The sequence below is a fragment of the Anser brachyrhynchus genome (assembly GCF_964034855.1).
Source record: "Anser brachyrhynchus genome assembly, chromosome: Z".
NCBI classification, from domain to species: domain Eukaryota; kingdom Metazoa; phylum Chordata; class Aves; order Anseriformes; family Anatidae; genus Anser; species Anser brachyrhynchus.
Window position 1 is genome coordinate 39,805,565 of NC_137697.1, and position 26,000 is coordinate 39,831,564.

At 39.1% G+C, this 26,000-nt stretch overlaps 1 protein-coding gene across 5 annotated transcripts in view; it reads right to left on the reverse strand.

Moving 5' to 3' along the window:
• PTCH1 (patched 1) overlaps window positions 1-26,000 on the reverse strand; it is a 73,612-nt gene that overhangs the window by 11,442 nt on the left and 36,170 nt on the right. For 4 of the 5 annotated variants that reach the window (XR_013943200.1, XM_080573033.1, XM_080573031.1 and 1 more), the window contains exons 11-19: window positions 25,306-25,404; window positions 24,035-24,160; window positions 16,895-17,013; window positions 14,930-15,329; window positions 14,140-14,449; window positions 8,370-8,512; window positions 6,174-6,357; window positions 4,410-4,690; window positions 2,749-2,886 (exon numbers count right to left, since the gene is read on the reverse strand). Coding sequence is in view for 4 of the 5 variants with exons in the window: in XM_080573033.1 (XP_080429159.1) it covers window positions 2,749-2,886; window positions 4,410-4,690; window positions 6,174-6,357; window positions 8,370-8,512; window positions 14,140-14,449; window positions 14,930-15,329; window positions 16,895-17,013; window positions 24,035-24,160; window positions 25,306-25,404 (1,800 nt within the window). In the remaining variant the exon portion in view is untranslated. The remainder of the gene's footprint in view (window positions 1-2,748; window positions 2,887-4,409; window positions 4,691-6,173; window positions 6,358-8,369; window positions 8,513-14,139; window positions 14,450-14,929; window positions 15,330-16,894; window positions 17,014-24,034; window positions 24,161-25,305; window positions 25,405-26,000) is intronic. The other variant, XM_080573032.1, reaches the window with a different exon arrangement.

Below are 26,000 nucleotides of genomic sequence, written 5' to 3' on the forward strand. Positions count from 1 at the left end.
TGTCAAACAGTCTCTCTCATAGCATGCACAGTTTTTTTGCCAGTTAATTACTTCAGTCTACAGTTTATGAAAATATCTCTGTAGCTGGCTAACCTTCAAGACAAGGTCTGAATCTGCAGTCATAGCACATAGCTGCTGCTGAAGTCACACGACCAGAGTAAGCACTGATTAAAGAATCAGAGCCCTAGCAGTAATTTTTGGAAACAAAGCCTGCTTGCACCAGTAGACTTTTCATGTTGCCAGCTTTGCTTATTTCCACCTGGAAAGAATTCATTTCACGGTGAGAGCACTTCAGGTGTAAAAATTATAGAGCTACTCTTCAAACTCTCAAGGGGACATGGCTTCCACTACTATCATGGGAAGTTTGCTGTAAAAATAGCCAACACTGACTGAGGTTTTCCTACACCAAGCTAGGACCAGTAGCCTTTGTTCAGATACGCCCACCCATGGTAACATTTATCAGTGAGTCAGGTCTTTCTGTCATATGCAAAGAAGTGTCCATTGGTACAGGACATTTCTTCTTCACACGTCTGAGGATCCAGACATCATAGGAAGGAAGCGCCCAACTGATGGAGAGTTGCCAGCATATTCAATGGGATTGGCATAAAGTAACTCTAGACTATGTGCTGTTTTAACACTTCTATTTCACTCAAGAATAATGTTTCTTGCAACATTTACTACTTCAAAGCTAGCAGCCTTATACATAAAATTGCCTTAGTAATAATACGGAACAGAGTAGTGCATGAGCAACAATATAACTCATAAAATGTCCATCTTTCTCCCTAAATCTCCTTAGTGAACAAGCTGCATCAAGAACACTCAAATGGTGTTTCTTACGAATTGGTCTTCTCATTGTATAGTGTAACAGTTTAAGAAAACAGCAATCTGTTTGATATTCTCCCTGTGATTTATAAGGTTTCTCTCCTAGGTGAAATCTCTTGCATCTACTAACATGTGCTCAAGAAGCTACCCTCCACATGGTCCTGGTATTTAAGTATCTCTTCTCTGGCAGCTTATTTTCACTTACCTAACAAAATTTGGCTGAAATCAATCAACATATTAAAAAGTTACTTGGTGGGACAAACAGACCAAAAACGTGGAATAAGGGTCCCAACCCTCATTTCTGTAGGGAGCCCAAACATGTAATATTAATCTTTACAATTGGACTAATGATGGTATATGGAAAATTAACGTGTCCAGGACATTTTACATTCCCATATCCACAAATGGATAAAGAATCCCCCTCAGGGTAAAGGCAGCTGTCAATGAGATGACTCTTGTGAATGGCAGCTATGGGAGCTGTGGGATTTGATCCACAAACATATTAAAACATTATCTAAACTACATATGTGTATGTGTGATTTTAAAGGATGCATAATACAAGAGTCTACTGTTGACTCAGAATTTATTTGCAGGAATGAAAAAAAATGAAAAAAATGAAGTGACAATTCACAGGTGACAGCAGAGAACTGAACCACAAGTAGACTGTTAATTACTCTTCAACAAGTTCAATCCAAGGTCTGTACCAACAGTGCCTTTTTTTTTAATGCAAGACTGGTGTATATTCATTAAGTCCTATGAATATACTGCTTACCATCATCTGAGGTCTACTAAGCATTTATGTCAAAGCCTGTGTTGGAAAGATTTTGACACCAGACTCAATGTGAAAAAACACAATTTTAAATTCACTTGGCACTCTAGCTTCAGCCACAGGTGATTTTTACTTACATATAAACGGTACTATAAATTAAATTGGTTTATTTCCATTTAGAAACAAACAAGTGTTTTGTACTTCTGTATTCCAATTTTCCTTTTTTAAAATGTCACTTCTATGAAACTGTGATTTCTTTCTTCCTCTTGTGCAGCTGGTTTCTAAAACTTCCCAATGTATCAAGTGCTGGCAAACATGTTTACCTCCAAAAGTCTAACTATCCATAGCGTAAGGGGAAAAAAAGCATCACCACTTCAGGGATCCGGTTGCTTCTATTTAACCTCCTTCCCCTACAACTTTTCTTAAAATTATTTTTATCATCCTGCCACTTCTTGTGCCCCATTTTTGTATACACATCTCCAGTGTGCTAAGATCCCCTTCAGTTCTCATCTCCTTTTGCGGAGTGTGCAAAGTGTTGGAAAGTTCAGCACTGACACTATCAAATGTGAACACAGAAAAATAGCCCTTTAATCTCTTCTTTATCACTAAATAAAGCAAGATGAGTTTTACAGACCTTGATCACCCAAAACTGCCCCCTTGCAAGAGCTCTGTCATTTTGCCACATTTGTGTACATCAGGTTGACTAAGCTGGGTGAATAGGTGCACTCTAGATTTGGACACTTAACTTTGCAAATGTTAAAAATGTTTACATAAAATGCATTTCTTTTTTCCTCTGCTCCTCCTCATCACATTGGAAAACTATTTTTCAACGTATTTCATATTTGTGCCCAACTGTTGATGGGTTCTGAAAAGAAGGTGCAGATTTTTCAAGTGGAATATGAACCTGAATCCATTCAAATTTTAGTGGCTTGGAGACATTAAATGACAATCTGATTTTGAAAATCTCCTTTCAAAGGCTGCTATTCCACAAGATACAGAACGTACACACAAGAAGAGTTTCTCAGCATTGAGGCAACAACAGCCACACTGCAGAAAATGACCAGGAAAGTCTTATAGCGACTATAAGGATTTGTGATCTGAACATAGCCATGACGTTATTTTAAAATACTTTGAAAATGCTTCCTAGTTTTACATACCAAAGCAACATGAACAGTGAATTCCACACCAATCCCAACAGAAGCAATCAGGATAACCACAGGCACTGCACTCAGTTTTATTCCGATTAGACCCATCATGCCGAACAGCTCCACAGTCATCAGAGCCAGCACCACCACCTAGATGATTTCAAAGAGCTGTTAGTAACTTCCCATACTCTAGACAAATGAAGAGAAAGACATTTCAGAACAACATGGTGACTATAAAAGCAGTCCTCTATTGCCAACGGCAAACTAGTTTTCCTTCCTTGTTTCATTGTGCTCATTGGCAATGACTTGCTAAAGAGCTGGTTTAAATTATACTCCTAAGAATCAGTTACCAGAGCAAGCATCAATTTTCTGTTGGCTACAATATTATAGGTGATCTGAAAAATAGTTTATTCTTCTTAATGATGGTTACCCACCAAACCTACATTCTCTTATTCACCTGATTCTCTGACTATCTTTCCAGAAAAAGTAACTTTCAACTATCTTTACTGGAATTCTTTTTGTAGAACTGTGTATGTAAGCGAGGATGACTCTTGAGGAGGTTTAAAGCCCACAAGAAAGTGAATGCCGTAATCAGCTGATGAGTCTCATGTTACAGAGGGGCTTTGAGCTTTTAAGATACTTGGAGGGATTGACATGAACAAAGTGAACAGTTAAATCTAAGGGAAAGCTTTATTTTTCTTTCATCTACCTTGTAAAAAAATTGAGGAAAAGGGAGGGGAGGAAATCTGTAGAATCAACTTTAAAGTTTCTAAAACCAAGCAAGAAAAAAAGATTGACATACTTATACAAGCAGTGGTAGACTCTGAAAATAAACCCCTTTTCTAAAGGAAAAAAAGTATGCACTACAATAAATGATTTTATAAGTTAATGAATCAAGAATAATAACATAAATTGCTTGATTAAGTGCTATGAAAAATATTCTAGACTAAACATTTACCTTTTAACATACCTGTCGTATAAACGTACATTACAAAAACTAGTAACCATTTTATGCTTTTCTACTTCTGGCATTTTATAAACCATACGACAGTTTATGGAATTTAAACATAGGAACCTCATCATTCAATTTAACTTGAATGTTTACTGTGAGACTTATGGTGCCTTGCAGAAAGCATGGAGGAGTATTCTCTTCAGTTTAGAATTTTATGACTCTTTCTCGTCAATAGCCCAGTTACACTCCTTCCACAGTGCGTACTGTACAACCTAACCATTTCAGTTTTTCCAGAAAGACTGCATTCAGAAATTAGTAGGAAAATTTACAGGCAAGCTAGTCACAAGCAACCGCCTTGAGAACTAACATTGTTTGATAGAAGAGGAGAAGGAATAAATAATTACAAGCAACTTTAACAAAACTCTTAATTTTCCTCTGTGTCTTTATCTCCCATGTTAGTATGCATCTAAGCAAGGGCAAAAGTTTATGTGCCTTTATAAGAAACCTTTAAAGCTGCAAAAAAGGTGGCCAAAGGATTAAGGTTATTGAGGTTTGTACCTTTAGCGTGAACCCTACCCCCTCAAGTTGAATAAATATATAATGAATGATGCAATATACATACTCCACCAGAGGCCCAGACATAAACAAAACCTTCCCGACTACAGCAAGAGCTATGCTGAAAGGAATTTGACTTCAACAAAGACCCTTATAATAAACTTACAATGATCCCAGCCGTCCAGGGGTTTAGGAGGAAGAGGGCACACACCAGAAACGTGCAAGCCAAAACCACACTAATGGATAAGAGAAGCCAGTGGCGAAGCCCAATGTACTGCTCCCAGAACAGAAACGGGTAACCATTTGGGTAGCTGGCGATCCCCAGACTGGTGTAGTTACTACAGATAGCTCTCACTTTCTCGATAGCTTCCACAAAGTCAGAAGTTTCACGTAATCCATTGAGGTAGAAAGGAAACTGAGCGTATTCTATGGGCTCAGCTGCTGGAACTAAGAAAAGGATAGCAATGTTTAAATGCATGTTTGGGAAGAAGATACACAGAGAGCATGATTAACAAAACACTTCAATCTCTATAGCAAAATGTTTAAAGGCGTTGAATTTAAATTTTACATCTTTGGAGCAAGCAACATTTTAAAAACTCTAAACACAGGAGATTACTATACTTTACATTGCAATACAAGGGGATGAAGCCAGTCTATATTAAGTTCCCAAACAATTTTATATAATTTAAGAGCAATGTGTTTAAGCTTCATCAGTTATATAGTGCTTTTTACTGAACAGATTGCCAAAAGTCCCTATCTGCAACAGAAAATTGAAGATCACATCATGTTAAATATTTTCTCCAAATGTTTTATGCAAGTGCAGTTCCTTTGAAATTAAAGATCATTTCCCTGAGATTGACTGAGGTCCACTGACAAAAAAAAAAAGAGGAAAGCGATATTCAGTCAGGTTGGTTGGCTTTTAAGATTTCCGTTGAATACTTTGAAATTCAGATTCAGAAATCCATGTTTTGTTACTGATGCAAATGACTGTAAAAAGCACTAATATAAAAGTAATGGTTTAGTGAGGAAATACATAACCTTTTATCCTTTAATAATTTGACAAAGCTCTCCATGCTTCTTTTTAAGCTCAGTGCTAAGTCTACTGTACCACAAGAAAAAAAAAAAAAAAAAAGCTTCCACAACAAGCATTTCGTTACTGCCGTTGTGTGTTCCAGACCCTGCAGGGTCATTCAGTTGACTTGCTAAACATGATTTGCCCTATTATAATCTCAACTATAAATTTTCATTAAGACAAGACTTGGCTGACTGCCACAAAGCTCTAGGGTTCAGATCCACTGAAGCACAGCTAGCTTGTTACCCAATCACATTTCCAAGTGCACGAGGCCTCCCCCACATGCCCTCTCCACTTCACCGGTGTCCAACTAGCAATCTTCCCAATAAATTCAAAGCTGAAGCAAAGCAACGCAAACTAGCATTACTACTCAGGAAAAAAACAAACAGCATGGAATAGGACTGCTCCCCTACCTAAGCAGCTCTTGTACCATACCAGTGTTGGTACCTTAGACATATGAGCTAACTCGATAAAAATCCCTTGGGTATTAAGAATTGAGGACAAGCATGGTATAATCTGAGCGATAACACTTTGGAGCGACACAAGCAGCAATTTCAAGCAATCTCCACGTTTCTCTCACAAAACTATCACACAGCATTAAAAAGCAATTCTTATTACTAGTTTTTAGAGCTTTAAGCTGTTATAAAACTCATTTTTCAACATGATAAAATCCTGCAGTGGCATCACATTTGCAATGGTACATTTGTCTCTTGAGGCTACAGAGTAACACAATATATTGTTCTGTTTATGCTTCTGAGCCCTGTACAGCATCAACCAACTAGAGAGTTACTGGTCCTTGAAGGAAGGAGTGGGGGCACTTATATAAACTGTAAGACATTAAGATGAAATGTTACTTACTTCTCAGCCTTGTTTCTGGCATATAGTCTGCTTTGTCATGGACCCATTCTGGGCGGTGAGGCCGGATGTTGGCTTGAGAGGCAGCATAGGCCACAGGGTCATTGCTAACCCAGGCTGTCAGGTAGATGTAGAAAGCATTTGGGTTAATGATTCCATCTGCATCCACCAGACGCTGTTTAGTCAACTGCAAAATGGAAAAATTAGAAGCCTTTCAAAATGAGCTTTGTTTTTGGGGCTCTTGCTGTAAAACTTTCAATGAAAAGACACATACATAGGAGGGGAAAAACAAAGAGTATAAGCTTTCAGTTGAAGTGACTTATCACTGAACTGTTGTTGGGCAATATAGAAGAAACCTAAAAAAGAACTAGTGATGGTAGAAAGTGGTTATTTATAAATTAATACTCAGATAGTATTTACTATAACCACTAAATCAGCAGACGGTTCCAGAATAGACTGAACCAATTAAACCTGAATTCTAAAAGCCTGCAGCCAAGAGTAAAAAACAACCAAGTTGGAGAAACATATTTAAAGAAAGGGAAAGAAAATCTGGCAAGAGTCCCTATACACGTCTGTGTGCAGTTAACCTCTGTTGTTAACACTGAAGGAAATGCCACCCAGTAAATGGAGGAGAGCTATAAAAATAAAACAACATCTGTATAAATTTTGCTAACACTTGCCTCCTATGACCTGTGTATTCAGAAAATGCCCAGCATCAAGAAAGCAGACGAGTGCCCTATGCTATTTGGGTCACTGTGGGCAACTGTATCTGTGGGGTAAACAGCAGTGGTACTCTTCTAGGGTTCTCAAGCTAAATACTGCACAGCTAGGGCTCTGACAGAGGACTCTGTGGATGAAAAGTATTGCTTTTTTGTTTTGTTTTGTTTATTTAAAATTCTGGCTGGGCTCCAGTTTCAGGTCTTTTTAATGAAATGAAAAACAACAGTGACAGCCGTTAAAAAAAAGCTGGATTCCAAAGATCTGGATTCAATTAATCCACAGGATATGCAACAACTGTATGTCTTCAAGCTGTCTTTGGAACTGCATAGTACAGGGCTCAGCCCCTGTGGGTGCACCACACTTTTCTCCCTCCCAGGCACAGGAAATTATATCAGCAGCTGTAGTCCAATCACATTTGTTCCACCACGTACCTGGTACACATTGCTAAACAAAACCTCACTAAAGGTTTTCTCTTCAACCCCCTTTCTTTCCTTAATTCACAGCTGAAGCTTCATTCAGACCTGACAGCATGCTGCATGTTGCTATACAGCCGTGTGTTTTACACACCATAGTACCTTTGAACAATGTACTCTGTAAATCTTTCACCTTTAATGCCAGCAAAAGAGAGAAAGACAATAAGCAGATCTGCCAAGAAGCTCATTAGAAAGACTGTTTTTCTGCCTAAAAGCACAGTGAGTCAATAGGGATTCTAGGACAGGAGAAGCTAGATTATTGCAGATTTTTTTCTTCGAGGTTTTAAGTATAATTTTAGCTAAAGGAGTCAAACCTAATGTGTTTCCACCTACCAATGGCTACAGCAGTCATATCCTGTGATAACCTTATGAAAGCACGTCAGACGTATCCTATTTAGGCAGCTCAGCCAACTGCCATTCCTGGTTCTACTACAGTATATTTTTTTTTAGTGATGACAGTACAAGAATATGATATTATCATTCATCAACATCCTTCTTTAAAATTCAGGTTTTGAATAAACTGGTAGGAACTAAGCAAATGATTAGAAATGCTAGATGCAAAACCACAGCAAAAGCTGAGCAAAAACTGACCCTGTAAGGAAGCTTGATTCAAACCAGCAGCAATGCCTCTTAATACAACAAGGCTGATGTTGGCTCTATGTCTCACGTAGAACCAGGCTCCATCTATGGATGCAGCAATGCATCCTCCACAACTCCAGTGAGAACAGAGAGTATGTTTGAGACGGGAGCAGCATTTAACACAATCTGCCCAGTAATTACCAAGGACAGGCATTCCCAGTGTTGACTTTGAACACTCTGCAACACAGGCCAGACTGCAGCTAATACATAGCTCTAGCAAAGTCAGCAAGGCCACGCAGAATGGTATAACTCAGGTATTTCAATTCTTAAAGATGAAAAAGGGACTATGACATGCTCTTTCCACCTCTCCCTACTCCTGATGACTTGTGCATTCCTGTATAAACCAGTATGGACTCTGATACAGTACCTGGCTGATGTCAATGGGCTTTGCTCTGTTGCCTGTTTGTACCAAGAGTTTGTAAGCCAGAACAGCATCATCAGATCCATTTTTATAATTGTTGTAAGTGATCTTCCCAGTTTCCCAGTCGCTGTCAAATGCATCCTGAAGTCCTGAAGAGTTAAGAAAGTCAAGAAGACGACAGAACAAACAGGTAAGAAATCAATCAGAAACAAATTTCAGTAGAAAGAAAGAAGAACGACTTTTTTCAATGTAAACTTTGACCCTGTGTAGCTGAAGCAGGAATCAAATTATCCACCCACAGCCTCCCAGATTTGGGTTCCTCACTCACTCACAGTATGGTAAGGTAAAAGTACCACTTTCACGTCCTGTCTTTTGTGCAGAGAAAGGCAGGAAAACAAGAAGGTGTAAGGGAGAAGCCTCAACACTCTTCCCACATTGTGCTGACCAGCAAAAGTGGATTAGCATACCACAGATGCAATCTGCACTGGAGTAACCACCCTACCCTCAATGCCTACAGGAGATCTGAGGTAGGATTAGGACTCTCAGGTCAAGTGTCCTTCTCAGAGACTTTCTTGAGTTTGTATAGCCTCACCACTGCCTGACAGGAATGCTAGCTGTGACACAGCAACCTAGCACTCTGCTTGGAGTAATACGTTGGGAAGAATTAAAACTAAAATAAAAAGTGTTTACCCTCATGAGCTACAATTCCAGAATCATTACACACAAAATCCATAACTATATCTCATTTATTGCCCCTTTCATATACACCCTCCTCAAAACAAAGCTAACACAGATGGTGCCAAAACAGAAGGGTCTGGGTTCAGCGCTCATTTAACATCACTGCCTACCTGAGAGTTAAAAACAGAGAGCCATTTAGCCCATTATCTGGAAGAGAAACACTCTCCGTGCTCCCCCCCCCTCCCTCACCAAAATGCTGGCCAAGAGTATTAGGGCACAGAGGAGGAGGACACACACCACTCTCATTAAGTGTTTTGGGCTACTGCAGAGCACCGAGGCAACAGCTCCTACGATATAACCAGAAATTCCACTACAAGGGGAAAAAAAAACACACTCAAACTTTCAACTTCAAACAGCAACTCAGCTGCTCCTCGAGCGCAGCGTGAGTGAACATGATTTTGTCAATTTGTTCCATCTGTTCAACTTGTGTAGCTAATACAAGTCGTGGGATCTGCTGCCAGCACATGTAAAGATCACAGCCAACACCTATTCACTCTCAACTGTTATTTTCCTCTTTGCCACCCTTTAAGGGGGAGGGAACACCTCACGGCACAAATTTGGATCAGATTTAGAACAGGAAGCCGCAGCCCGGTACAAGGAGGCTCTGTGCGAACAGATGACAAACCGCATGTCCAGGGAAGGGAAGGAAAAGGCCAGGGGGTGGTGGTGGTGGTGCTGGAAATCACCAGCCCACCTCACAGCTGCACTGAGGAGCCGTAATGAAAACCATCATTACAGATCTGATAGGTTAGCTACAGCTGTAAGGAGATAAGAGTGCTGGAAGAGAAAACAGGCCCGACTGACACCGCCCCCGGGCCTAAGTACTTGCTCCCGTTGACGAACTCTTCCCCCACTCCCTGAGAAAACTGCCTCCCATGTTGTCCTGCAAAACTGCACCCCACAAAAAAAGCCAGAAAGCGGGGAACGAAGTCATGCAGAGGGCCTGGCAAATCTGCCGCTGTGCCACCTGGAGGAGGACGGTTCATCGCCAGGCTTCCCGACACCACCAAAGGAGCTTCGCAGCCCTCCTTTAAAAAGCACTGCCTACTGCTGCCCTCAGAGCGGGGAAAACACTGTTAAAGACGTGCAGAAATGCAAACCCACCCCTCCATAACACAGCTCAGCTCTGCGTCAGTCTCTGAGGAAGTGGCTAGGTGAGAGCATTTCTGCTATCATAATCATCACGAAAACGGAGGGACCACCAAAGAACAGCTTGACTTTTAAGTTACAGCAGAAACGGTTTCCTTCAGTAAGAGGAGCACACAAGTTGCTATGCTAGACAATGTTCGGGGTGGAACTTCCAGACTAACGTGCAGCTCCTGTCACGGGGCTACACTGACACACAATACCCAATACACTCATTTGCATGCAACATTACCAATTTGTGGTCACAAGGTATGTTAAAAAATGGGCACGTACGTTTTATGTTACTACAGTGGATGGAAATTCAGCTCTTTCACATCTCTCCCTTTCTGCCCCTTCGCTGTTCCTACAAGTTCGATCATCCTTCAAAACCTGTTCCCTGTTATGTCTTTATTACTCAGATGGCTTAACCACCTTGCAGTTTGGGCCATTTTATTACTGACCTTGCTGAAACTGAAAGTCTGTGGAAAGAATATCAAGAAACCACACTCAGTTGTGTCTCATTTCTAGAGAATTTCAAAATTTCAATAAATAAAATTTCCTATAACACCTTGAAAATAATAGCAGAGTCACTGCTTACAAAGCAAATAATACATTTATTATATATTGTTTCCACCGATGATTTAAAAGACCTTTAATATACTGTAAAGATAACTGAGATTAATGAAATGTTTCTCGTCAGAAAGATAAAAGTAACTTGTTGATGTTGTTCTGCAGAGAAGTTTAAAAAAATAGTAAGGGAATTTTTAAAATGTTATGTATGGGATTTTTTCATGTTAGCAGTGACTTTTGCTTAATACTTCAAAAAAAAAAAAGCAAAACCCTCCAAAATTACGCGGGATACTGGAATGGAGGTGACGAAGCAATTCCTGCCTACCCATGTGAACAGCTGGCATCATGTAATGTGAGATAAGATTACCCTTTGCAGAAACAAGCCTAAGGTCAAGCCAGGAAATTCAAGCTACCTCATTTACATTCAGTCACTTGCAAAAATAATGCTAACATCCCCAGTTTAAATGAACGATTAGTATTAACTCTCTTCTGTTGCATTTTCAATAGCAGAAAATATGTTAATACGACTGGACACCAGGAAGCCAAATACAAGGGAACCTCTGCCAAAAGAAGCGTGTTAGGCTGATGGCACTCAACTGTACAGAAACTAGAAGTGTATGGCTAAACCAAGGACGCTATCTTCATAAAAAATGCTTTTGTTCATATGCTGTTGCTTCCCTCCAATCCATCCTGTAATCTGCTGGACAAATGCATACACATAAACGCATGGACAATGCATATACATGGTCAGAAGGCCGCCTTGAGCCATTAATCTCTAGTACTGAAGTACTCCAGTGAAGCCAGTACGAATTAGCCATTAAGTTCAAAGTTACCCCTACTTCAATTATCCTGCTGTCTCCAGCATGTAAAAATGCAGCAACAGAACTATTCCCATCTCTTAAAGGATCCTCCTTGGATCCAGCCTAGAACTGCATTCTGCCTGCAAATTCTGTTTTCGCCTTCCCTTCCTCTACTCCCTTGGCTTCAAGTACCATTTGGTAATGACCATATATCTTTCTGTTAATTAGCGTCTGCACCTTCAGACAATTCCGTAACTATAATGGAATTGTTTTACTACAACAGTTTAGTTCCCCCTTTACATTAATGCCCTGTACCCTTCTTCTTTACTGCTTTGTAAATGCATTATCTGTAAAGACAGCCCTGTGTCATTACAAAGCAGCTAACTGTTTTGTCCTAACTATGCCTTCCTCTTCTTGGGGAAGGTAGGGAACAGTCGTAAGGACACAGGCCTAAGTGCTGAGTAGTAATCATAATGATTAATTTGAAATCTGTAGTGGTCAGCAGGCAAAACAATGTGCCTTCAGTCACAGAGCTGGCACGTCCACTTTAATCACCACAAGCCAACACTTCCATCCCGGGAATGCCCCTGACCATTCCCATGTAACATTGTAGCTCTGGGCATCCAGGGTACTAGGACACCCACAGCTCCTCTAGTGTGGGAACAGCAAAGGGCGAGGAGGGAGGGCCCGCAGGCTAATATGGACCAGAAGGGGAAAAGTAACCACGGGCAATAAGAAGAGAACAGGAACACCCCTAAGACTAGTGCAGACTTGGAAAGGTCATTTATGAACATGTACATACAGCACAGAGGAGATGTGTAGGCATTGGGTGGTGGGGCGCTCAGACAGTCCTTAGCACTAGGAGGTGATTATGGAGAGGCAACTAAAATGGAAGAGATCCAGGAAGGTAAGTGGAAGGCCTGGGAGAGGAGGCACAGAGCAACCCCTGGAGCAACACCAAGTGGGCTAGCCTCCAGCGTTTCACTGAGAGCAGACAGCAAAGAAGCAGATCCAAGGGCACCTTTTCCTCGTTTTATCATTGGCAGGCTATGCTCAGATTCAGCACTAATACATGAAGATTGTGAACACAATCTTCTCAGATTCCTACCTACCTCATGGGTTCCACAGGGGTGGGACCAGACACATTTTTCCCTAGTGTTTTGGACGACAGAAAAAATAACCGCAAAAGAAATGACATAAACAGAAGCATTATGAGAGTTTGGAAAAGCATAGAAAAAGATTATTGCTTACAAAGCTACAAAGTATATTAAGGTTCCAATCCAGAAAAACATATAAGCTATGTTGAATTTTTCTTTCTGCTGGTCTTGCCTTCCCTTGCAGCTCAATATGCTTACGTGAGCAAAATATTTCAAGTAAAACTTACAGTAAGGAGACTGTAATGAACAGATCCAATACATGTAATAAACATTAAAAAACCAACAAAGCTAATAGCTGAGACCCTGCTCTGCTTGATTTTATCAATGCATTGAACACACAAGAAAATTGGTAATTTTGTTTATTATGCATGTCACTTAGATGCCTCTTCTTTTCTAATATTGCTTAGGATATTTTCGGAAGGAAGAAAATACCCCGAATACTGGCAGCTATGCAAATGTTTTCTAAGATTCATTGGCTACATTGGTTATCTGTGAACAGTTATGGTTAAAATTTATATTTTCAGTAGATCAGCATAATTTATTCTTCTCTTGGCAAAAAGCTTCCTGTAGATTCTTCCAACAGAAAGGCAGAGGTAGGACAGGCATATTTCTAGGCAGAACGTGTTTGCTTGCAGCAGAGAACTGTTAAATTTGCTGAGATGTAACTGTACCATTTATTTTAAATACAAAACAGTTATTTGTCTCAACACGTGTAATTATAATATCTTTAATATCTTTAATAAGCTGGCTTCAATTTAATTATCATCATAGTGCCTGAAAGGCCATGCCTCCTCTTGCCTCCCCACAACCCTTTACAATTCACCTCAGAAAAAGCAGCACCACAGAAAGAGTGAGGACACTTGACTGGAAATCTAGAATGTGTGGTGCACTCCCAGTCCAATAAAACGCCTAAGCCACACTGAATTTTCTTCATGCCAGCAGTCCCAGCTGAAGCCAACAGGATCACTCATGTGCTGAAAGTTAATCCTGTGCCAAAATACATTGCTGAACTGGGACTTTTCATTTACTGTTCTCAAAACACTCAGCAAACATTTATTTTCCCAAGATACTGGGCCGTATTTAGTCATTAATTAGAAATCAGAACTCCTCACTAGCTGCTTTGAAATTAATGGCGTGAGATGGCCTCTCAAGAATATAATCTTTAAAGCCTCAAAACTTTCTTAACAGGGAGTAAACTTAGCCACACAGAACTGAACTGTTGGAGAAACAGCCAGGCATTGTCAAAAATCAGATCAGAACCTAGATATGAGCCTGATGCAAGCAGCCTTTAACTGTGTGGTCATACTGGAAGACAGGAGCATTACTACATTGAATAAGTGGTTGCTACTGTAAAATGAAGAAAGGTTCATGCAATTTTCCTCTTACCTTGCAGCCAGTCTCGAAAGTAGTGCAACCACATTTTGGGAAGCTGCCTATCCTCTTCCAACAAAACGTATGTCACATTGCTGAAACTTTTGTGAAGTTCATAGAGTAAGTGCTGGACATTTGGATAGTCTGCTTTCTGTGTCACAATGTACATGTTGTAGAATGAAAAGTACTTGAACTGTGCGGCAATAAAGTCATATTCCCGTGTCTCCCGTGGTACAATGTCTGTGAGATCTAGTCCATCTCTTACCCGGGTAGTTCCATAAAGGCTGAGCCCAAGTAAACCCAGGAAAAGAAAAATAACCACAATCTGCAAGAAAAAATGGAAATGCATTTGGTGTTAGGTTTTTAAAGAAACTAGCAATTCACAACAGCATGCTGAAGAACCAGGATCAAAATTAGCACCCATCACCATACTTCTAAAGTTTCTTTTCTTTTATTTTCATATACACATATGACAAGGCTAAACTGTGTTTTATTGAAGGGGCTCTGTATCACTGATGAAAAACTTACACAGTAACAAAGTTAAAAAGTGGCTTTAGTTTCACAGTTCACAAGCTTACGTTACTGAAAGTCAGCAACACCCTCCCTCTTAACTTAAAAACTATGTCAGTACATGGCTATAAAGAAAAAATTTTTAAGGTATGAATATAGCTTTAAATTATTATGAATTATTACTCCAAAACAATTCTATTTATTCCTTATATTTATTATTATTGTCAGGATAATTTTCTTACTAGACAGGGCAGAAGTCCATTTCTGAGAAACAGGTAAATTGTTCTCTGGTTACCTTAGCTTTTGGTTTTAGGAGGAATGGAGCATAATGTTTTTCTGCAAAAGTTGACAGTGTCCACTTTGTACAGGGTGGCTCAAGGCAATGCATACTGGAGTCTGAAAATTGGGAAAGCAAATCCCTCGTCGAGCTTGTGCTTTCTGGGCTCTGGCAGCTAAGATTATCTTGAGTCACTGTCACAGGCTGTACAGATATTTCTGAGCGCGGTTCTGCTGTGGTGTAGTACACCTGCGTATGGGGATCATATTCTGTGCGCAACTGCACTGTAGACTGCATTGTAATCTGGGTTTCATGTGCAAAACTGTGACTGCTGTACGGGGGTGGAGGACTGTAGCAAGTATTGTCATTTTCTGCATATGCTTGAGGCTCAATCTGAATCACTCTAGTGACACATGGACTGTAAGAGAAAAGAAAAACATCTGTTCACATCTTTATTTTATTCAGACTAGATTAGATAATCTGCTTCTGGCTGAAACTGCTCTTACTACTATTAGATGGTTTAAGTTAATTAAGCGTCGTGCTTTGAAATAGATTTTCTTCTGCACCTCTATGTTCAGACACTTCTTAGACGTGGTTCTAATTGCAGGCCTCAGAGAATATGCGCACGTTTCTTGTGCTCAGCAAAAAAGGAACCAGTATTTGTCTGAAGACATTGACATCAACTCATATAACTCCATTAATTACACATGCTAATCAGGTCAATAGCTAGGTAGTCACACAGTCTGAATGCACAATGCGTGAGTTTGCATCCATGTGCCCATGCTGAGAATTAAGCTATTTAGATGAAAATGTAAACACATGACATACTGAGTTCTTCTGTTTAGAACTATTAAAGTAACTGTTAAATAATATTTGGGCCTTCTGGATAAGATCTCAGACGTTTGGGAGGCAGCTTGAAACCACTTGCCATACACTCACTGAATGTTTTAAAAATGAAGTAAACATATGCAAGGATTAATTTCCAGGAAGGATGGGCTACACGAAGAGACAAAATTACAAAAGTATTCCTTTGAAGCATTCCCTTTATCTTAGTCTATGCAAGAACCTAACATATAGCTAGTTTATTTAAAAAAAAATAAATAAATACCAGAGACAAACCTCTTCCTTTAATAAGAAATGACAAATTAACAACGGAAAACACTATCAGGTATTTTTCATCAAGTGAAAAAATCCACCAAAAAATGAGGAATTCAGAATGTTGCTTGCCTATACAAAGCATTAACTGAATTGCCTCTTATCTAAACGGGCCCAAATTCTGATACATTTGGCACAACTGTAGATGGGAGAATAAAGGGAAAGCCTGATTGTCTGCTACTTCTAGGAATTAGGCCTCCAAAATCCAAGTACATTAGGCCATCCAGCGAAAGCATGACTGAATCAGAAACAAAAAGCAAGACTACTCTCTTGTGATCAGTTCCCTGTTCTAACCACTCCTGCAGAAACAAATTTAGGAAAGTACTTTCTCTCTTTGATATCAAAATGAAAAAGCCAAACCGTGTCTGCTCCTAGGTGAGTGTGAAAAGCAAAGATGACGAAAGGTGACGAGGGAGAGAGGGAGAGAGGGAGAGAGGGAGAGAGGGAGAGAGGGAGAGAGGGAGAGAGGGAGAGAGGGAGAGAGGGAGAGAGGGAGAGAGGGAGAGAGGGAGAGAGGGAGAGAGGGAGAGAGGGAGAGAGGGAGAGAGGGAGAGAGGGAGAGAGGGAGAGAGGGAGAGAGGGAGAGAGGGAGAGAGGGAGAGAGGGAGAGAGGGAGAGAGGGAGAGACTTACTTTAATTTTTCCCCTCAGGTAAAAAACATAGTAGCAAACACAATTTAGTCACTAGAAATCAAACCATGACAATAACGCACAGACCCTGCTGCAGTGAACTCCCACTATTGACCGCGGAGTTGACTGGCAACAGTGGCATTGACTGGTGACCACAAAAAGGACACACCTCATCTATCAATCTGTCACACATTCTCACCTTGTGAAACAGCAGAATATATCCAGCCTCCTGTCTTCTCGACGATAAAGGTCCATGCTCAGGATAGCAGGAAATATTAGCAGAACCATAGCAAAGTTGAATACCACCACAACTGCTGCCTAGAGATCAATCATAAGAGAAGCAGTGTCGTTACTAAGTCCCATGTAGGGCATCTCCTTTACAAAGCGTAAAACCTCCTTTCAGTTCTCATCTATCCACCCATTTATCATATCAACGTGTCAGATGCTTTCAAGCTTCTCCCTGAGGGAACTGGGAGGTGTATTTTCACTTTCTAGTGCCATTGTCGTAGTACTATTGTAGTTAGTTAATTTCTTTTAACATTAAGCTTTTATATTTTAATATGCCTGTGCCTGGAGATGTGGTTGCAGTGTGATTTTTAAAGCAGAAAAACAAAGTTAATAAATCACCACTCCTTGGTATGAGATTGTGCCCTATTCAGAGTCTCACGGTAAAATAAAAAAAAATGGAAGCAAAAGCAAAGCTGGAACAAGGATTGAAGTTAAGGGATCTGAAGTAATTTAAACATTAGAATAACGTTAAAGCACGTTATTAAATCAGTAATGAAATAAAGGTTTAATCAAATTTTAATGAAACCGCTCTATTTATTTTAATATTATGCACTTGATGTACTTACTTAAAAGTCTAGCCAGAAAGAGTAACATTTTGGGATTATCTGCTATTATTTTCAAAGAAGAACCAAAATTAATTTAACAACACATAGTAAATCTATGTATTAACATGCTTAACGGAACTTGATTAATGACCAAGGCTACTGACGGGAGTCTTAAATTGGAACAAGAATACATCCTAAAATGGAAGAATACTTGGTGTAATTTGTAAAGTGAACATTATTTAAGGGAAAAAAATAAACTCCCTGCACACCCACCTTCAAACCATACTTCAAACCCTTCCCACACAGAGATTCACAGAGAATCTCCATAAACACACGTGGTGCAGCTTCTATTATTATTATTAACAGCATTTATTTGTAATGCAGAATTGCTGAGAGAACTAGCTCTCAAAAAGGGGAAGCCTGGGCACAGATAGGACTGGAAAACAGTAGTAGTGTAGGAGACACACTGAAAAAAACACGTGTATTCAGTCATCATCAGGTTAAAAAGAAAGAATCCTTATATTTTATCCATTAAAATAAGCAATAGGCATATCAGAAGCAGCCCAATTTCATGTTGGGGAAACCATACAAACTAGCAGTCAAAAAAAAAAAAAAAGAACTAAAGTTGGGCTACAAGAATGAAGTGGTGAACCTGACCTAAATATGCCCTCCTTCTTCCAAAATAAATAAATGTCTGGTTTTGATGTTGAAAAATCAGGCCTCAAAATTGGCAGCTGAATATATGTTCATGTTTTAAAAATTCGTGACTTACGTGTCTCTAAATTATGCAATTTTGATTTTTCCCTTACCTTTGAAAATCAATATATTAACCTACTTAATGATTTTGAGAGTTATGAAGCTGTAAAGTATGGTTAAAAGACTAGGTACTATTTTTAGTTTTCTGAGAATGACAGAATCAGTTATGTAAGTATTTTCTTGTTACTTCAATCATAAACATATTGTACACCAAAGTGGTGTTTACTGGTGCTTCTTTTTTGTTGTCTCCAGCCAGCTTAAGGTAAAATTTTGGTCCTGCCATGTGTCTGTAGAAATAACTACTAAAACAGAGTTTATCTAGTACTTAAAACCTAATTAGCACTTAACTATCTTAGAGAGAAAAGATCCAATAACTATTTCATGTTTTATAAATATCCACATAGAAAGGTATTTAAGGTCATAGCCAAGACTTTGAGATAAAGCGATTTCCTTTTGATCCTCTCCAGAATAAACTGAATCTGTCAGAAAAAAACAAATAGCTGTTGTTGCAAGCAAGGTGTTTGCTGGACCTGGTTCGTACAAACACTCCCTTTATTTCTGCTAAACCAGAGAAAGTTCAGTCACCCATATTACATGAATAATTAGTTGTGACTAACAAAGATCTTCTATCAGCTAAATTTTACCGAGATGTTCAAAAACCTCAGCTGAGGCCTGACTCTAGTTCTTACTTCTCCCTGCATGGCTGAAAAACTAACATTAAGTCCTCCAATCCTTCTCTGTAAACTTCTGCAAATAGTTCATGCCTTACCAGTTCCCTCTATAGACCCCAACATCTTTGAATCTTAAATGCCACTAAACCCGAGAACTAATACTCAAGTGTACGGCAGGGATGCCATTACAGTCAGTTACGTTCACATACATTTTTTAAGGAAGAATCAAGACTATTCCAACTACAAATAGTAAATCTACCTATTAGCATGGTATATCTTCTAGATTTAACTAGATTTTCCAATGTGCCACGCCAGTGTCGAAGTACTAACCCTGCAAGTCAATTATTTTTCAACAATTATCTCTGTTCTAGTTTGTATTTAAGCATATTCCAAGAGCTTAACACCACACCTCCTATATAGTGCAGGCTTTCTCTCCCCCACCCACCTCACCAGCATTTCAAGCTTGCAACAGTGCTCAGTTTTCACAGTTGAATAAAACAGGTGAAACATTGTTCTTCTACTAATTCTTATTTGTTGGCTCAGCAAAAGTCACCCTATGACCTGGTAAAGTGGAGCATGCCTCCCAGTTCCTGCTGCACATCCCCAGCTCCAGGGGCACCTGGAATAGCACGACACGGAGTAGACCGAGATAAGACAAGTAGAGAGGGATGGAAGAACTGCTGAGGGTGACCCAGTCTATGAAGGTGAAGCATTAGCTACTACCTCCCCTTCCCTGATGGCTGGGAACGGGAAGATACGAAAAATGTGATCACGGCAACATCATCTACCTGCAACGATTACATTCACTGCAAAAGCACCAACAGAAATCTGTGGTAGCAGAGCTTCCAGAGTATCTGTTAGCAATACCCATACTGAAAGCATGCTTAGGACTTCTCAGAACAGGGCATCTGCTCTTGCCATTTAATAGAAAAATGATCAAATGCAAGGGGAAAGGGCGTTAGACTTCCTTCTTGAGAAATCAACAAAGGTAAGATTAGTACTAGAAGGGGAAAAAACGGGGCCTACCCATGGGTGGTAAATGAGGGCATTCAATGAAATGAGATCAGAAGGAACTAAAAAAAAAAAAATCCATTTATCGGTAAAAACATTGGTCATTTTCTGAGAAACCTGCTCTGATTTTGCATCTTTTCATAATGCACAGCCTAAAAATACGATTGCTGCTGCAACTGTTAACTGAGACAGAAGAATGGCAGTCTGTGCTGGAGGCAGCAAGGGAGAAGGGAGCCAAGCTGGTAGGCTGGGGCCCTGCTGAAGGTATGTGCTGCTATTTGCCATTCCTGGCAGCCCACCCAAGGAGAATGGGTGTGCTGTATAGCCAGAGGTGATGAACAGACGAGGAGGTCTGTCAGGGAAACTTCCACCCCACTGCTGCCTATCTGCAACTCCCTCCTGACAGCATACAGACTCACTTCCCCCTCCTGCGCCCCCCCTTCTCTTCCCCTTAGGCTTTAATTTTGCTTGTTAAATTCTCATGTCAGGAGCAGGGAAAGCTAAAAGATGTGGGTAAAAGGAGGGGGACAAACAGCTTCAGCAGAGTAAGATAATAGAATGAGCTTAAAAACTTACATTCTTTCTCTCCACAAACCTACCACCAGCACCTGGTAATGCACTTTAACATTTACGAAAAAAAAAAAAAAAAAATAAAATAAAATAAACTTGCCATTCTTACCGTGAGGGAAAAAGTTACTGCTAAGACTTAATGGGCAAAGTTCCACTTCTGCTCATTACTAAATCTACACCACTCCTCTGTTGATGGGGAGGAAGTTTGTGGTGTAAGCAAGAAAAGTTATGTGATTTTTTTTTTATGAAACCATGCCTTCTCTTTTTTTGGGCGGAATTTATTCCACAAAGGTGTCTGAACATTCTGTCTGAGGAAAGAATTCAGACCAGTGGTAGTTACATTCTACCATGCCTCCCTTGTTTACACTAAAAAAAAAAAAAAAAAGTACTATGTTGAAGACATTCCTACAGCAAACTTCAAACACTTCCAATGGATTTATTTGGTAACCTCTCTTCCACCTAACTCCCAATTTTAAGAGATGACATGCATCTGAAAATTCAGAACCTACTTCTTCACAGTCCTGAGCACTCTCCTACAGGTTATTCTTGGGACTGAATATTTAGGATACATGCAGCTTCTCAGAGCCTAAAACTGCTTAAATTAGGGGCTAATGAAATCAATAAATGAAAAAAAATGCAAGCATTAAAAAAGCTAAAATAGTTTCTATCCACATAACAGAATTCATTTTTTAAAATCTAACTTTCAAAATAACCAATTTCCATTTTTTTCTAACTCAGCAAGAGCTAACGCTAGTGAACTCCGAAAACAGCAGCAAACTTGCAGTGCTTAAGTTCCGTGAAGTAAATGAACAACTCAGAGGTATCAATGAACTGCTTTAGCTGGCAGAACAGGACAGAAGCTGAGAAAGAACAAAGCATTGATATGTAAAATGTGAGTTTCTAAATAAAAGTTCGACTTGCACATGCAGGAAACCATTTATTCTCCTTCAGCAGCTGGGTTATTTTACAGATACTGGGCCTCAAAAGTTATGGAAACTTTGACAATTATCTTGCAATGTCTTAAGGAAAGTGTATGAAGAGCAAAATAAGGTCAAGAGCAATCCTTTTTTAAGCCCATCTGTTAAAAATTCACTATCTAGATGAGAAGAAGGCAGCATCTGTGAAAAGTAAACTGCAGTATTTCATTGCTTTCTAAGTCTTGCTAGGGAGCTATCAAAGACAGCAAAGAGTCCTTGTTTAAACAAGGCTGAGTAAGAGGGAGAGGGAGGAAAAAGACTGTAAATAAAGAAATCTATATATAAACACAGACCACCCACCAAAACCTGCCATAGTTATCTGATTCTGAATGCTGTAATTAATGCCTCACTTACCACTGATTTTACCTGGTGAAGATGGACAAAACAAGTAACAGATGCTTTGGGAACGTCATATTAGCTTACGTACATATGTTGCTCTATTTCCAATAAATCCTCAGTACAGGTCTCCAGCTACCCTTTTTTTGCACATTTTTGCATCTTTAAGATACATGCGTGGCGTTGCTATTTGTGACCAAAGACAGACTACAGATGCAAGTGAGAAAAGATTGAGCAACTCAAACATCAGTTTCTGAACACCCAAGTGCTCCTACACATAAATTCCATATTAATCACTGCCTTAAGAAGAACTTTGGTCGCGATGTTTTTATTCTGAATAACGTCAACATGTTCATACAGGAATATGTTGAAATCTCATCGAGAACTTTTTGTTTGTCATTTTGTTTGGTGGATTTTCTGAACTTCCACTGATTCAGCCTACATGGTGGCAGCAGGCAAGAAGACTCTAGGAAAGGTATATCTAACTTATATTCAGATTACATTTACAGCTGTTGTCTCCGTTTATTTTCCCAAGGCAACCTGTCATGTTCTGATGTGAAGAATGAGAACAGAGACAGGCTGAGCAAAATTTCATCAGAGAAGAAAAAAAATAATTTTGGCGGCTCTCACTTGACAGCTCAGCAGTATGTTTAGGTCAAAATGGCCAGTCTCTGTTGAGTACTTCTTACAAGACGTGTTTAAGCTGAAGTAACTTCTGCAAAACACCATTACTACAAAGCTAGACAATAGGAAAACAAGACTTCTCCTCAGATTCTTAGAGAAGATCTCCAGTATCCCATTAACTGCTTAAGGTACATGTTGGATGCTTGATTTTGGGCCACAGATTTAAAAGACATAAATCACTTCTTCCAAAATAAGAAGTGCTACACTTCAAAAATATTTCACATCTTAAGACTGGTCTTTGCCATAATATAAAATAATCCACTGTAACATTGCCTGTAAGAATAGACATTTAGGTTTTGGCAAGTCAGCAGAACTAAATACTTCTAACCATTCAGGACCAAAGCTCTAGTTTTAGTTGCCACAGATAACTGCTTCTCAATTGTGCAGCAAACCATCGAGGCCTTTAATTCCTCTATTATTCACTACCAAATTGCCTATTGAAAAAAAAGTGGTAAATGAGTTATTAATGCTTATCGGCCATGTAGCTGCGATCATAAACAGTTTACTATTTTACAGCTTAATGTAGGCATACCTAAATTTCGGAAAGCGTCAATAATTGCAACATGTGTTAAGAAAAATTGCAGCCCTTGCTTCCTCTGGGTAGCCAAGGGCTCAAGGAGAATGAAAAATGACTGGAGAACCAGACTACATCAGAAGAAAAACGGCTACTGAAAAAGTATGGTTTGCCTGCTCTGCACCAAGGTCAGACAGTGCTATAAATTGTTTGTGTGTCAAAGCAGTGTCTGATGGGAACCTCCCAAAACCTTCTTCAAAGAGCCCTTGCTTTTAAAGGAAGCTTTCTTCAGCACCCTTAACAGTTCATCTTCCTGAAGTTATATTGTCACAAACAAATACAAGAAGACAGAGGAAAAGGGAGAGAGAGCGATACACGGTTCAGCACATAAAATTCACATTTTCTCTCAAAGCAGTTGGAATATAAAATTCTTGAAGTTTTCTTCAAGGCTTTGTTAAAATTACATTGGGAACAAGGCAGTACAAAGAAGTTTTAGTAAAAATTAATATGGCAAATGCATTCTCGCTGCTGTCACTGAACTTTTGTTGTAGTTCTGAAAAGCAGCAAATTCGACAAACCTGAATGAAAATATTAAAATTTCTACTAAGAAACGTTACAGTCTACACTAAAGGACAGTCCAGTGCTTTTGACTGCCACAAGAATGCAAATTTTTGTGGTGGCTTTTTTCTGCTTAGATGCACACACCTTGCTTTTTGCAACTCACCCCAGCTGTGGTGGGACAGGGTGTTCTTTCACCTGCCAATATGATGCAAGAGACTCCGGGCATGAGAAATGGGAGGAGCACAATCAAGGGCAGACAGCTGTTGTTATTACCCAGATCTATGGTAGACAGTGACTACACGTTGGTTCAGTGAACTGCAGAAGCACTGAACATAGAATTCACTACTGTCGCTAACAGGTATCATCATCATTAGTCCCATAATGGGACTAATCTACAAGAGCTAACAAAACAGCACGTAAACTTACTTGGAGTGAAAATGCTCGTAAAGCAGGAATAGGGATTAAGGCAGCCATAAAGAAAGCAGTAACATTGCTGATAGATGTAAGGGCTACACTTGCTCCTGTTCGCTTCAAACATTCACCTGTTCTGTCCTGCAAAACAAATGGTGTATCTTAGAAGTCATGTGAATAAGGTGATGTCCTGCAAATGAAGGGGTCATCCTACAGATATAACACATTAACAGTGAAAAACTATTACAAGGAAATTCTGAATAAAAGTGTGCATTTCAGAGTATTTCAATAAAAATACACTAAGTATGCTGTCCAGGAGAAAAGAATATGACACATTAAGTGCTGATGTTTTTTTAAGGGTAGAAGACATTATCAAACCTGATTTTACCTTCGGTAGACACAACTAAACTGACACTGACATTACACCAAATAGATTTGTCATTTAACTAGGATGCATTGTCTAGTGGTGGAGTCACTTAGTGTTCTTAACATTTTTCAGACAAAATAAGCGTGCGTTGATAACACAGATACATAACATATCTATAGATCTTGAAGATAGATATAACAAAAAAAACCAGCAACCCCAAACCCAGGAACCACACACACATGAAAAAAAAAAAAGACAGAAATCAACATAAGCACAGGACACTTTCCCAACCCAACAGGCTATTTTGAAGCAGAGTGAGGTTATCGTAACTGCATGCCGAACCAGCTGCAAAGAGCACATGGAAAACATTGTTTGTACAGAACAGGATGGGCAAGCGTACATTACTTTTAAATGATTTGTACTTTGGATATGAAACTTTGGACTGAGGATAAAAAAGGTCACTAAAAGGAAAAGATCACAAGATGACATCTTAGATTTTATAACATGAATATGTTACGCTTTGTAATGTCATTGTCAATTATAAGTAACAGTAAAGAAAAACAGAAAAAAAGTAAAATCTCAAGTTAAAGGTCATAACAAATAAATACAGGTAACATAATACAAATATATTTTTTTCCTTCTCTTTGTTTTCACCGTAAAATGTTTGTGCTCTTCTATTAAAAACACTCATCATTTTAATGTCTGACTCACATTTGAGTATGTTCCCAAATTTACATTGACTTCCACAAAAATTTTGGGCAGAATTTATATTGTACAAATCAGGAAAAGATCTCTAGGAAAAAAAAAAACAAAAACATTTTTTTTTGTAATTGTTACTAATTGTGGATACCGTATCTTTTTCTATATGAAGCCTTTTTTTTTTAATTATTTTTACCCCAACTCCCCATTTTGTCATTACCTCGAATGGAATTCTCTTATTCTGCCCTGTTTCACTAAACGCATGTGCCAGAAGGAAAACGTCATCTACACCAACTCCAAGAGCAAGAAAAGGCAAAACCTTGGGGGAGAAACAAAACAAAGAAAAACAAGAAGGTTGTTTTATGGTCTACCATGAAGCTAGTCGTTACATGGCTAATTAAAAGTAACTTTAACATTACACTCTGAATACATATCAAAGGGTAAAATGAAAATCAAAAGGATGCAATATAGCTACTAACTTTTATTCTGAAATACATTCAAGAACTTCCAGTATACCATTTACTGGCACAAAATCTCACTAAAAGTAATTTGAGTTTTGGGTAAACAAAGAATATCAGATAATATTTCAAGTTATTTTCAAAATATAACATCCTGATATATTCTTGCAGCTTCTTATGCTCAGCCAGATACCATCACTTGTATTGAGACACAGAAAAACAAAGAGCTCAGAATCTAGTAATTATACAAACTAAATGATATCTGCCTTTTCCTTTAACATCATTTGACATCATCATTACTTAATCTCTCATAGCACAAGCTATGAGATAGGAGAAAAGAACAAATAAAATCTAAAATCAAAAATACTTTGGCAGCTTTTTTTCCTCAAAGATTCAGTTGTGTTTATTCAGTAACGAAGTACTAGTAACATAACGTCGGACTCGCGGCTCCTAAATA